The sequence below is a fragment of the Ostrinia furnacalis genome, unplaced genomic scaffold (genome assembly GCF_004193835.3).
Source record: "Ostrinia furnacalis isolate ACB-3 unplaced genomic scaffold, ASM419383v2 OfSCF0389, whole genome shotgun sequence".
NCBI lineage: Eukaryota > Metazoa > Arthropoda > Insecta > Lepidoptera > Crambidae > Ostrinia > Ostrinia furnacalis.
Window position 1 is genome coordinate 590,473 of NW_021130628.1, and position 14,531 is coordinate 605,003.

Below are 14,531 nucleotides of genomic sequence, written 5' to 3' on the forward strand. Positions count from 1 at the left end.
TTGAGTGTGTGCGTGGGTTTCGGTCGGTCAGTGCAGCGGCGCGTCTCGTTGCGTCACTGCACTGGACGGGCAGGGCAATGCACCTTGCGCTCACAACACTCCGCCGACAAACATCGCGCATGCCGTCCCGTTCTCGCGACTCGTCTATCCTCGCATACGATCGATCGTAACCATTCAACAGCTGATTGTCATTAAGCGCAATCGGTGACACTATTATGGACTGGATTGGTCAGGCTATAAAAATAGAACGTTTATGGCAACGTGCGGTGTGACGTTTCTTCGTTCGTTCGTTCGTTTCAGCCAAATGACGTCCACTGCTGGACAAAGGCCTCCCCCAAGGTTTTCCACAATGAACGGTCCTGCGCTGCCCGCATCCAGGCTCTTCCCGCGACCTTTACCAGATCGTCGGTACACCTAGTAGGAGGCCTGCCCACGCTACGTCTTCCAGTCTCAGAGAACTTTCCTGCCCCAACGGCCATCGTCTCTACGAGCTATGTGCCCCGCCCACTGCCACTTGATATTAGCAATTCTGCGAGCTATGTCGGTTACTTTGGTTCTCCTGCGGATCTCCTCATTTCTGATTCGATCACGCAGGGAAACTCCGAGCATAGCCCGCTCCATCGCCCTTTGGGTGACCTTGACGTTTCTAATTGAATATTATTATTGTTTCAGTGGCGTAGCGGTGCATAGTCCGACGGAAAGCGGCGGGTGCAGCAGCAGTGACATCACCGAGCCGGGTTCGCCGCGCAGCCCCGAGTCGTCGTGCAGCGCGCCGGAGGAGAGCGCGGGGGCGGGCGCGCGTATGCCGCCGTGGGCGAGCGAGCCGGCGCCGCCGGGCCCGCGACGCCTCGCGGCCCAACCCGCGCCCGTGCGACGCCCCCAGCCTCCCATACGACGACGCATCACAGAATACTTCAGCCACAAAATGAAGCCTCAAAACGGCCTAAAGCGCGACTCCAACGCGACCAATAACGAAGACACCAAAAGAAAGTGCCTACCCAAAAACGGCGTCACGGACGACTTAGAGAAATACATCTCGTATCTGTCACAGACGCTCAGTCCTAAGGTCCTGATGGATGTTGGGAAACAAGCAGAAACCATGAAGAAACCCAACTCTACCGTCAACGGAGTTGTTGATTCCACCAAACCGACAGATCTCAGTAAAGTGACGCCTAATACGAATATTAGCAGTCAGCTTGATTTCAGTAGGTCTAAGGAGGGTAGAGAAAAAAATCATCATACCAGCATGAATGGTTTTGTTGAAGTTAGGCATGCGACCGAATCGTTCCAAACGACCAAAGAGAAACTTTCAAATGGGCTTCTAAACGGGTTGGTCGACGGTAAAAAGCAGAACCTCGATAATAAAGCAACACCAGACCCATCCGCCAATTGCGCAAAGTATAATACCACAAATACCATAGGAGCAGCTAAAAGAAAAGTACCTATACCAATGTCAAACGAATTAAATGGAGTAAGAATAGCACCAGCTACATCTGCCAGTCATATGCCGAAGAAATCATTGATTTCAAAACCTGACTCAACGAGAGTAAACGGTGTTGTTAGTTCCACTACTAAGTTAGATAGTAGGATGAATGGGGTCACCATTGGATCAAATAACTTAGGTTTAAGTTCTGAAATCACCATAACGAAGAAAGAAGTTCCAAAGAAGACCACTCCTCAAGCTAAAAGAACAAATCGAAAATCTTCAGCTTGCATAGCTAACAGCAAAAACCTTACTTGGTCTAAGGTTAATAACCTGAAACAAGTACAGCTTCAGCAAAAAAATTGTGTTAATTCTACTCAAAATTCATCCATGCAAAATTTACCAGGTGAAGCAAACACAGCACCAAAGATGAATATCCCAAATGGTGTTCGTCAAGTTCCAATGACGATTAATGGGAATCTCGGTAGTATAAATGTACCTGTGAACAATTTACAGAACTGTCACCAAATAAATATTCCCCAGCCTTGTAATGGAGCAGTGAATTCAAATAATTTACCTTCATTTGTAGCGGTCCCCCAAAATGTTATGTTAGCCACGTTAAGGATACCACAGAATGGAATACCGGCACAAACGTTAACGCAACCAAGTAATATGACCGCTTTTAATAGGCCAAATGTCAATGTGTCAAGCCCGACAAAGTTGAACGGCCAATTTGTGTTTCCACTCATGCAGAATATCAATGGAACCGTTCTGCAAATACCAAATCTAATGGCTAAAATGCCTAATTTTGTTCTTCCTCAAACACCGCAGCTAACAACACCCAGGCAAGACCATTTACAGAATCAACAAACGGCACAAATTCTCATAAACGGTACGCTTTTAAAGTTAGCTAACACAATGACGTCTACGTACCCTAATGTCAACAAGACGGCCCCTGTTACAAGTCAACCTATTCCTGTAATAAATAAAAACGTTCCTGGAATACAACCCGTGGGAATTACCCATATGCAGTCCAAACCGAATTATACCGTTAACCTAAGCCATCCTGTTCTAATGCCTCAACCTGGGTACATAGTGACATCTGTGCCAAATATGAATGTGAAAGAGACATGGAGCTACACGAATACTGCCTTATCATCATCACAAATAACGTGTTCCAATCCAATAGTCCATCACCCGCCACCTCTAGTAGCGAACTTTACTACGGAAGCCTTACATACAAGTAGTATACCAATAGCGCCGGTCAAGCCGCCCGACAATCCAATTCAGGGCACAGACCCGCCTAGTAGTACGGTAAAAGAAGAAGTGTGTGAGGTAACAAGTTCAAAGTATGATATACCGTGGCTTTCAAAAACTGTTAACAATAACATTGTTCCGCTAGATTCTAATAAACTAAATTCGAGGCCTTTTGCACAAGTTTACTCGGAGAGATTAGACGAATTTCATGTAGAGAAAGTGCGAGAAACTCTGATAGAGTCCTCCACGATCATAGACGTTGAATGTACTGAAGACTTAAGGAAGATTAAAGAAGTAGCAAGAAGAGAAGAGACTATTTTCACTCAGATAACTGTGTTGAAAGACGTTTCGTCTAACGTTCAAAGTACTGTGATAGAAGAAACTTACTGTAGCACCACTACGGAGTCATCAGAGTCGGGGATCGGTACTGACAAGTCCATCGACTCCCCGAGCGACTCGCAAACCAGTAAGGAATGTGATGAAGACTCATCGTTATCGTTAAGTATAAGTTTGTGTTCAGTGGAAGTGCAGAGTAGCCAGAAGAGTCCAATTCTGAAGCAGCCGAAAACGTTGAGGTTTCCACCAAGGAATCCAGCGAAATCCGGTAGTAATCAAAGGACGTCAAGTACTGATACAACATCAACAGTTACATTATGCATGTGGGAAAACTGCAAAAGTGAATTCGAGAGCGACACAGATCTCTTGGAGCACTTACAGGTGAGCATTTGAATTGTGTTTTTCTGATTAGCAGAAACCCACCATTAATAACACATTTTGTGGTCTACATTAGTCTACTACAATACAGTCCTTTGTTTACAAATTGTGCTAACAAGCACCCATATAATTCTGAAAAGAAATTAGCCTACAAACAAAAAGATTCATTTCCGTACCCTCAACATTTTCAAATCCTTTAATAACTTACACGTTGTTTATTCTTATGTTCCTTACGAAAATGCTTTGAATTAATAATAATATATTATTAAGCTTTTAAAACATTAACTGATCTTTCTCTTTTCACCCATTCCAGTCAGTCCATGTGGAGAGCCAAGCGGGAAAGGAAAACTACGTGTGCCTATGGCAGAAGTGCAAGGTCCGAGGGAAGCCCTCTTGTTCGCGGCTCTGGTTGCAAAGGCACGCCCTTTCTCACGGAGGGAACAAACCCTTCAAATGCATCGTCGACGGCTGCGACAGAAGGTTCTCCACACAGGTACATTCTTTCTCCTCGATCTCTGCGTACAGATGGCGGACCCTAAAAATTAAAACTACGTCAATCGTCGGCTAGGGTTAAGTTCGCGCAAAACTTAGATGATATTAAGTGCGGGAACAGTGAGTGGATTATAAAAGTTTCAATACAATTTATGCGGAGTTATGAATATTAAGATAAAAAATCAAATACTTTAGCCGACGATAATTAAAAAAATAAAAAAGTGAAAGCAAGCAGACAGGATTTGGGTATTTATGATTCGGGTCTAAAGCAGGTAACGGACTGTTCATACAATTCTAAGCAGTTGATGTATTTTTGCGTGTTCTATGTTTCTAAAACTGTCCGTTTCCAGAAGTACAGTCCGCCATTTTCTTTGGCCCATAGTTAGTTACTAATCATTGTTATATGTCTTACTAATGTTATATTCATTTCAAAGTCCTTTGAAAATAGGTCCAATCTTATGTCGTCAATACCTCATATAATAATTATTCACAATGTAACCTATGGTTACATACCAGTTTTCTCAATGCACCCAGTCTTGAATAGTATCTAAAATTAAGGTACTTATTCTAAAAACAAAGTTGTCTCACAACTTGTAAAAGTCTGATTTTTAGTAGATTCTCTAGAATTTTCTTCATTCTTTTAATACATAGAGTAGGTACCTCTTGTAATTAAGGATTTTGATTGGTCGTTTAGTTTTCTGGTGCAGTACATGTCGTCTTCAAAATTAAATTATTTCTTTGTATCGTGTATTAATATAAGTACCATTTTTTATTTTTTTCCTTACTGTTTATTTAGTTAAAAATTGGGGCAGTAAAATTGGGTTGTTCTTTCTTTTTTTTTTTATTAAATAAATACATACGTTATTAATCTGTTTGTGACATTAAATTGGTTTTCGGGACGGGAGTTTTCATGTATATCTTTATATAAAGAGGTGTGTAGGTTAATAGTTTTCTTTTCGTTGTTCAGATTAAGTTAGTTTCATCGTAGTAAACTTGTGTGTTAATATTGTATCGTGTGTGTATTTTTGGGTGATCTCTTCAAATCACGGCCAATCTTCTAGTGATTGGATTATAATCACGTGGTTGAAGTAGATTCTGTTTGTGGAGATATAAATATTGTCGTCAAACTTTTTCATTGTCTCCTAGTCGTCTTTCGTCAGTTTTGTTAATACGTGCCGTGATTCAATCGCTGGATGATCACGTGGCACATCACTATAGTCATTTAATAAAAAATCTTCTTAATTCAGTGTCGTCATTTAGTATCGTCAGGCTTTAAGCCATTACTTAAATTTTAATTAAGAGTCTTCCATAAAGTCAATTTTGCATTTTTCATATCGTTTAGCGTCTTCGTCATTAAAATTATGTAGCAAAAGTGATGTGACCACATTTGGCGTTGATTTTTAGAGCAATATCGCTCAAAAATGTATGTTAAAATGTGTGTTATGTTTTCTTTCCTAAAGGTTCGAGACTGCGCGTCAAAGTCCCTGTGCCTGATCTACTCCGTGTCTTATCATTTTTGTCTCCCAATAAATTTATTTGACCTTCGAAATTTGATAAATTTATTGTTCGACATATTTAATTTTTTTATTCACATCGAGACGAGCTGATGAAATAAAGGATGATACAAGTATTGTGCTAGGACTAGCTAGATTAAGTTAGTATGCTTTCTTCCAGAGATTTGTTACTTCTTCTTCTTCTTCGAATAGAATCTGTGTATGATTTTGTGAATGATGATGATGTGTTTTGAATCAAACACAGTCGACATCTTCTGGGTAGGCTCTTCGAAATCTTCAAGGATAACTGTTACCCATTTAATATTCTTGATTCTCATCCTAAATCTAACTTGATGGTATTACTTTACAGATATTGTTGGAAAGGCACGTAAACAACCACTTCAACGAGGTGTCTCCAGGGACGAACGGCAGCAAGAAAGCGGTTGATAGTGCTTCCAAGTTAATACGAAGGAATGGCAAGAAACTGCGGTATAGAAGGCAACCTTGGTCGGGTGAGTTTGATAACTATCGATTTACCTATAGTGCGAGTTAATTTTCACTCAGTTCAGCATGCTTTTGATTCATATCATCGAGTTCAAACCTCCATCAATATTTTTGGTTTCATTAACTGAGATAGACACCCATTCTATCACAATGCTTTAACTTGCAACTCTTGAAGTCATTGATCCCATTTCATCATCATAATTTCAGCCATAGGACGTCCACTGCTGAACATAGGCCTCCCCCAATGCTTTCCACGTTGATCGATTGGTAGCGGCCTGATCCCATTTACTCATTTATTTTTTTGACAACGAGTTTAGCTTCAGCCATCCAGCATCAGTCTTTTGAGATTATCTCATTGTCACATAGTTAGCTGTTATGTTATCCTATTACATATTATCACTGTTTGATCGCATCATTTGTTTTTGGGGCGTAGTTCAGCGATCCAGCATCGAAATAGACTCTAAGACCAGCTCACTGTCATTTGAAAGAAAGAAAGAAATGTTTATTTGGCACCAAATTACATGCACTTCTTAAAAACCTACACAATATTTAACTTATTCTAATACAAAACAAAAATTATATAAAATTTAAAAAAAATAATTATAATTTTGGTACCAAATTGGGCTCCGCTCAGTAAAGGCAGTGACGGCGCAGAGCTCGTCACGGCGACTGGTATTCTGCGGAGTCCATTTGCAGAGAAAATGAAGGCGCATAGCCTCAGCGCACAGACAGCCGACGCATACTTATACTTACTATTAGATTATGTATACATATACATATACATACACATACATATATTATATATACATAATTATTATTAGATTATGTGTGACTCAATTACACTAGGCCTTCCTGCAACTTCGCCCGCGTATAACATCAGTAGGGGGCAGAATGTTGTTGCATTTAAGTTGACTTTTTTGTATCTCTGCCTCGTATTCCTTTACTCTTCTCTGATCTGTTGTTTAACCAACTCTATTATCATTTCCAGCGCGCATGTTCGACTTCTTCGACGCTAGCATGATGGAGGGTCTGGCGTGGCGGCTGGGGCGCGTCACCCGCTGGCGGCTGGGCGGCGGCTGTCCGCTCCGCGAGCCGCCCGGCCGACACACGCTGACGCTACACGCCGCGCTACAAGCCACGCGGTACAATGCACAAGCGCACGCGCACGAGGCGCTGCTCACGTACTACCCGCCGCATGTGTGAGTATACATCGTTTTATAACGTAGGGACGATGACCATGGAGGCCCAGAACAGACGGTGAAACGAAACTGCAACTTTCTGATGATGCTGATGAATGAAACTGAAACTGAAAGTTTCAAACTGGTCGCATCATGTGTGGTCTCTCAACGGACGCTATGGCAGTAACTTAGATGCAACTCAAAAGGAGTATACATCTATACTATAATATAAATGCGAAAGTAACTCTGTCTGTCTGTCTGTCTGTCTGTCACGCTTTCACGCCTAAACCACTGAAGCGATTTTAATAAAATTTGGCATAGAGATAGTTTGAGTCCGGGAAAGGACATAGGATAGTTTTTATCCCGGTTTATGAAACAGGGACGCGCACGATAATGTTATTCTGTAACAGACAAAATTCCACGCGGGCGAAGCCGCGGGCGGAAAGCTAGTCTTTTTATAACGTAGGGATGATGACTTGGGAAAGGTGATTCGTGGAACCGTAGGTTACAGGGAATATTGGGCATTGTGTTGGAATATGGAGGTGACGTATGACGTGCAAGAAGTATGTGGAAGGAACGCGTGGGTTAACCATAGGTTACAGGGCATATTGGGCATGGTTACCGGGAATATGGAAATGTTCCCGCTGGGTGGAAATATTGGGATATGTGACGGAAAATATTGCTTAGGTATGGAATATTTTCCGTGCCTAAATAATGACTTTGGAGACCGTCATATTTCTAGTTAAGATATTAGTGAGATATTATTATCCGCGCGCAAAAGGTTTTCTGATACTATAATATGTTTGTCTAGGAGACGATATGGAAAGAGCTCTTTATGGGACAAAACTCTTGCCGAATGAATTAACATTTTTCACAAAATTTGATGACTGCGTCCAACACTACTAGTGTGTAATATGTAATAAATTAAAATGGTGAATTTATTGCAACAACATTTTGAAACTATTGGCAAACCATTTGCGCAATGTGTGGGCTGTAACACCGGTATTGCTGAAATAAAATAATAGAAAGTTTAAGATTAATGGCTATAGTATTACTGAGTTGAACTAAATACCGGTACCTACTACTCGCTGCAGTAAACAGAATCGCAGGGCTTAAATAAAGGTCACGTATGACTGAGACAATCATTGATGCGAGTAGTTAGTTTTTGAAGTGGTAACTGGTAGTTACTATTACTACTGCTGCAAAAATATCCCTTTTTAGTACGAGAGTCTATGACGCTGCTAGAGATAGACATTCGCTTATAATTAAGGTTATTTCTTTACCGCTGATGTACATAATGTAAAATCCATTTAATTAATGTGTAAGCTGAACATAAACAGAATCTCATAAGCTTCCGCGTATAAATATATTCAGCTTTTACGCCATCTAGCGAGGCATTGGTAAACTTCCTAATGAAAGGTAACGCCATCTACGTAGGGCTCTGAGTTATTTGCGCAGGGAATTTTCGAAAATTTAAGTTGCCTGAATATTTTAGATGTATCTAATGCAAGAAAAAAGCTTAACAGATATACGTAGAACTCTTTGATGTACGTGTAATGTGTGTGTGTGTGTGTGTGTGTGTGTGTGTGTGTGTGATTGGTTAACAAAATCAACGAGAATGACGATTGGATTACAAGAACTTGGATTGATCCTCAGATAAAATCTGGTAATCACAAAATGGTATTTGAATTTTCGAAATGCTTGTAGTCCGAGCTATATTCTTGGCATTAGTGCTAACACAAATTACCATAAGTTCTAATATAACTTAAGAATTAGTACCTAATATCTTAAAGTAAAAGTTATTACTATAATCAGTATCACGAAACTTGTTCCAGGTAAGCCCACTTGGAGTTTTGTAGTGAAGTTTCGTGGTAACTGTGTCAAATTTGCTTTTAGGGGGCTACGTGGGGCGTGTTATTGTGATGATGATGATGATGAGTGAAGGAATAGCGTATATTTATAACGACGTAAGGTTTAGCTAGTCGTTACCGACTTCGTTGGAGTTTTTATCACATCAACTACACTTAAGGATAATACTTTTAAAATGTACAGATTATACAGTTACAATGCACGAGAAACAAAATTATATAGTGCAACTATTATGATACTATACTTTGTGACCATTTACCTTTATAAATAAAAATTCAAATTCAAATATTTATTACATGAAACAAGGCACATAGGATGGAACTCTAATACAGTACAGTTTATCACAAAAAAGAAGACACACTTAAAAATTCTGTCATACGACTACGACTAGCCCAACCTTACGTTTCTAAGTAACCTATACGTTAAGATAGTTATTATCTTAGTTATAACTTATATCGACCTAATGATACTCAAATCATTTTTACGATTTACTCGACAGCGTCAGTTTATCGTCGGTCTTTGTAATTTATAACTTATCAGGTAACACAGGTGGGTCTGGTAACTTCAATTAGTTGTAGAAAAATTAATTGTGAATATTCCTTGTCTTACGCCCGTATCACAAACGATGCTTGCTTAAGCGAAGCAGCAAATCGAACGCTCAGCGTTGAATAGAGCTCTGTGATTGGTTTGTGTGTCACCCTGTGCATCCACGCGCACTATGAGACCTCATAGTAATGTTTGTGAATACGGGTGTAAGAATTCTAAATTTCTTCATATTCAACATGCAGCGAGTGACGCCCACCATTTTTAATTTATAATTTCTCACATTCATGATACATTCAAGTAAAATATTCGACCTATTTTCACATGTAAATATGTGATGATACGCATAGCTGTTTATCATACACAAATATGTCAAAATTATTGATGCTCTAATGTTTTTCTCTGTGAACTTACATTTTCTCATTTTTTGTTGTTCATAGTTTCTTTCAGACTAGATGTGTAGTCTTGAAGGTACATTCATTTTTTTACCATGGCTAACCATATCAAACAGCATGGTTGCTTCGCTTAATGATTTGAAAAGGATCATTTGCTGCCTTCCAAAAGAAACAATAAACAGTTCTTCTGCTAAATTACAGTTTTAGAGAAGAGAAATAAAAGTCTAATTAAAAAAACAAGTACCTAGAGAAGTTAACTCTGATCGGCCAACAAGGTGGCAACTGGTCCGCAAGCAACATTCAGCTTTGCATGCTCAATGTTGCGTCGTGGTGCCACACAGAAACGACAAATCGGATAAATCTCAAGTTGCTAGCACACAAACTGATTATCACTAATATTGAGAAACTATTTCTTGTTCGCCCAGTACTAAAGGTAAACTGGATGAGAATGCCTTATGGCATTAAGTTCGTCTAATGTTAATATTTTTGGCATTGAAGTATAAATAAATAAATACTATTCTATTGGGCAAATAGAGGAATGTTTGACAATTGTTTTCTGACAGTTTCTGCTAGCATCTCCAAGGGTTGCCTGTCCTTTTTGTATGTATAGTTGGCCGTATCTTATGATTTAGCTCATTGTAGGTAGTATATCTATTTCATTTATCATCACAACTAACCTTTATGATTTTCCACTTTACAAAAGCGAAGTTAATTTGAAAGCTTCCTAGTCGCATGACACGCATCGTTCGTCGTAGAGAGGATAGCAACCCGTGGCTGCAAACACACTCCCGAACGAAAGATCTATAGTCTGGTCGCCGAGCACGTAGAATTTTGTCCAATGACCCCAAGCTACCCATCTTTATCGCTCGCGCTTAATTATGTAGCTGTCGCGCTCGCACACTCACTGCGGGCGCCCGTCGCACAGTCGCGACAGCAATATAATTACGCGCGAGCGATAAGGACGGGCAGCTTGGGGTCATTGGACAAAATTCTACGTGCTCGGAGACCGGGAGAAATGTAACATTACTTTCAGATGGCGATAACCAGCGCGGCACTGCCATTGTGTTTGCAACCACATCTGTGTGGCACACTATCGAATTACCTCTAATATTTTCCTCCGTCCACAGGATCGAAGACGAATGGGTGCCTGAGAAAGACGTGAAGCGGATCAAGCGTGTCGAGATAGCTACGTTACCCGCGCACACCAAAGTGCTACTCTACGAGCAGTTTTGCGCGGCGTATCGCGTTAGTCCAAGCCCGCCGCCGCCGAAAAAGGCCGTCCCTACCACGCGAGTTCTCCCGGCGAGGCACTGCACATCGTCGCGACTCCTCAACAAGTTACTGGCGAAGCAAAAGCAGAAAAAATCGGAATGCTCCACGCCGGATCTTGCCGCGTTGTACAAGCCGCCGCCGGAACGCGTCGAAGTCAGCGGCGCCAAGAAACGCAAGATGGGCCGCCGGTATGGCGGCTACGACGCCTTCTGGCCCTCCGGACGATAATTCCCTATCTGTAAGCTCGCTATGAATCTGTTTCGTCTTTTCTTTTAATCTGCGATAATGTAGCCTTGATTTAAGTACTTATAATAGTAACACCTTAAGTGTAGCCGCTCAGTAAGTGCCTATTCACCAGTAAGTTAGATAACGTCTGAAACACCAGCTATCTACTATCGAAGTAATAAGAAATATGGAAGACGCTTTGGAATATCTGAACAGAATAAGAATTTAATGTGCCTTTTATAAACGCTAAGCTTCACGAATTACACGTAAACAGTTATGGCGGTAGATTGACAATATTTGACAGGAAGACCCGCCCATACGAATAGTAGATGTACAAATACAATCGTAAAAGATTGTATCAAATAGTTCTTCCACGTTTATTAATATTTCGAAGGTTGAAAGTAGTCTAATGACATTTTTACACAATTTTTCAATAGCAAATAATTTTAATCCGTTCTTTGTAATTCGACTGAAAGACCGAAACATTTTCATAGGAGACAACGGAATTCGACGGGCGTGTGTTTTATAAAACTAGGACGGCTAGATTTTAACAGTGTACGCTTTCGAAGTGGATTTTAATCAATTATACTGCCAATTTTATCTAATATTTTACAACATAACTGCACGCGCAACAGTTTTTTTTTGCGACCTTAATATAAGGCAGTAAGGTTCAAATTGCTTGATAAACAGATTCAGGCGAGTTTTGTGAATTTTTAAATGTTTTTAGTTACTATTCTTATTACAAAGACATCCCACTTCGTTAGCGTCCCATAAACAAACCCAAGACGCCAGAGTACAAACGCCAGTCTTCCATAAAACTTCCATAGATGAAAACCTATTGAGCCCCATACACACGCCCGTCGAACGATAGCGTGAATTGTTAACGCATAGAAACGTCAACGTTGGACGCGAAATTGACGTCAGGTCTTTTTAATCGATTTTAACGGTTTTATGCTATTTATTTATCAGTCTGACAAGGCTTTTTATCTTATTTCAATTTTACTATAGTGAATTGTAATTTAATTTTATGTCGATGATCTAATGATACAGTTTTAAATTGATTAATTATTCAATTATTATTTACGTTCCGTCATTTAATTGGATGAGTTCTAATTTTGATTTGAATTAATTGAATAATTTTAATTTTGCTCTGAGTGCAGATTTTATTTCTATTTCAACTCGTCGAAAATTTCTCGTCCAATGGGTGACAAGAATGTTGTAAGGTTCGGGAGCGTTAGTAGTATTCGCGAAGACAGATGTTGATTCTTCGGGCGAACCGCCCGGGCTCAATGTAGCGAGTACATACAGGTCAGGACTGCAAGCGCCAAGAATCAAGACCATGGATTCAATCCACAGTCCAAATATTCTCAGATCCCTGCCGCTCGCAGTCCGAGCCTCACCCACAAGACTGATGCTTACTTTTTATAATGATATTGAGGGAGAACTTCGTTCACGAAGCTGTAAATAGTTAGCGCGAAGTGTAAAAAGGTTGTAGGTGCATACGATAGATTCTATTCGAGTTAGTTAGTGGACGGAGTAGTCTGAATATTTTTAAGTTGTTAAGGCGCGTGCACACTGTCGCGATTCGGACAGTTGACTGGCGTGGTTTGTAAAAAGTGTTTAGGTAATGTCAAGTCGGTTGCGACGGCGTGGACGGTGTGCGCCCGCCCTTAGAGTAAGTTGTGTCGCGTAGACACGGACGACCAGCAATACGCAGCACTGCCAACGTGTACATAGTAGATGATTAATGAAACATTCGTTTAGCTTAGATTAATATGATTTTGACGCTTTTTGATGTGGTTTCGTTTAGTGGTGATTAACCGCGTCTCGATTGCTTTCGCTTACGTGCCAATATACATCGATTTGTGTGGTTTTTGTCATAGTACCAATTGACCAGTCAGTATCATGTGACGCTTCTCATTTGTGAACTTGTTCATGTGAATAGTATTTCACAAAGGACTGTCACGTGACGCGGACACCGGTCCGTTGTCTATGGTTGTATAATGCGCGATGCATTTCGGGTGTCTTCCGGACTTGGGCTGACGACTCACCAAGTGCCTCGATAGCGCAGTTCTACCGGTACTACGTAGTGTTCACTTTATATCAATATACCCGTGTAGTCATATCAGACGAAACTCGCAGTTAGTACTAGTTGTTAGAGTTCCATTTTGATATTCGGAGTTTTATCCAGTCCTTGTGTTCGAAACGTGAATTTTAAGACGCTTTACAGAATCAACAACTGTCTACAACGTTTTGGAAGGAACGCTGATTTCGGGAGTGACAAGGATGACGATCTACCAATTTCGGTCTCGTATAGCGCCGTCTCAGTCAAACAGACTCAAGTGTTCTTCCAAACGTGATTCGTATTTTATAGTGTGTCCGATGACTTATTTATACGACACTGCCATTGAAAGTGTTTAGTTTAAAGCCGTTGTAACAACATCGACGATTGTACTGTTAGCAATAAACGTTTTGTGATAAGTGACTTAATTGTTGAATAACAGATATATTCGTTTCCACGCACAAGTGTTTTGTATTTTGTGTATTATTGTATACAACAGTTATACAGTGGCATGAGTTTGGAAAAGCTATGATATGTTCTAGTATCAATTTTGTTAATGAAGTGATGGTCGGTCGGGTCGAGAGAACCGAGGAGACGTTACCGTATGACTTAATGTTCTAAACTACTGCCTAATGACGTAGACATAAGTACCAAAATGTCATAGTCGCCTCTCCGTTCTGGCGGCCCGGCAAGCGGAGAACTAAAGATACATGCATTAGTGGTTACATAAACACAACATGCCAATGATTTTGATATTTTGAACGTCAATAACAGATTTATTAGGCAGAATTTAGGTGTTAACTTTTTGGAGTCCCCTTATACAGAAGTTGTTAATGCCTTTTTAGCAATAAGGGATTATACAATTGAATGGAGTAAATTGTGTTCTGTGCTCACACGATCTCGCTAGTATTTTTAGTTAGTGCCTATAGTGATAAGTTAGGATGAATTGTGTGTGGACGTGGTGTATCTTAACGGTAATAGACACCAGTGCGTATTTTCAGACTTTCGCTTTTCGACGTCATAAGAGTAACGGAGATTCTATATTAGATGGTCGTAGCGAAGCGGTAGGTTGATAAAGTATGATAAGTCGAGTGTTGGGGTAAA

The 14,531-nt window shown here is 40.4% G+C and overlaps 1 protein-coding gene across 3 annotated transcripts in view; it reads left to right on the plus strand.

Moving 5' to 3' along the window:
• Positions 1-12,040, plus strand: part of jing (AE binding protein 2 jing) — a 133,322-nt gene extending 121,282 nt beyond the window's left edge. For all 3 annotated transcript variants that reach the window (XM_028317885.1, XM_028317892.1, XM_028317899.1), the window contains exons 2-6: positions 673-3,397; positions 3,708-3,887; positions 5,750-5,891; positions 6,872-7,082; positions 10,996-12,040. In XM_028317885.1, the coding sequence (XP_028173686.1) occupies positions 673-3,397; positions 3,708-3,887; positions 5,750-5,891; positions 6,872-7,082; positions 10,996-11,368 (3,631 nt within the window). In that variant the 3' untranslated portion in view covers positions 11,369-12,040. The remainder of the gene's footprint in view (positions 1-672; positions 3,398-3,707; positions 3,888-5,749; positions 5,892-6,871; positions 7,083-10,995) is intronic.
• Positions 12,041-14,531: the final 2,491 nt, after the last annotated feature.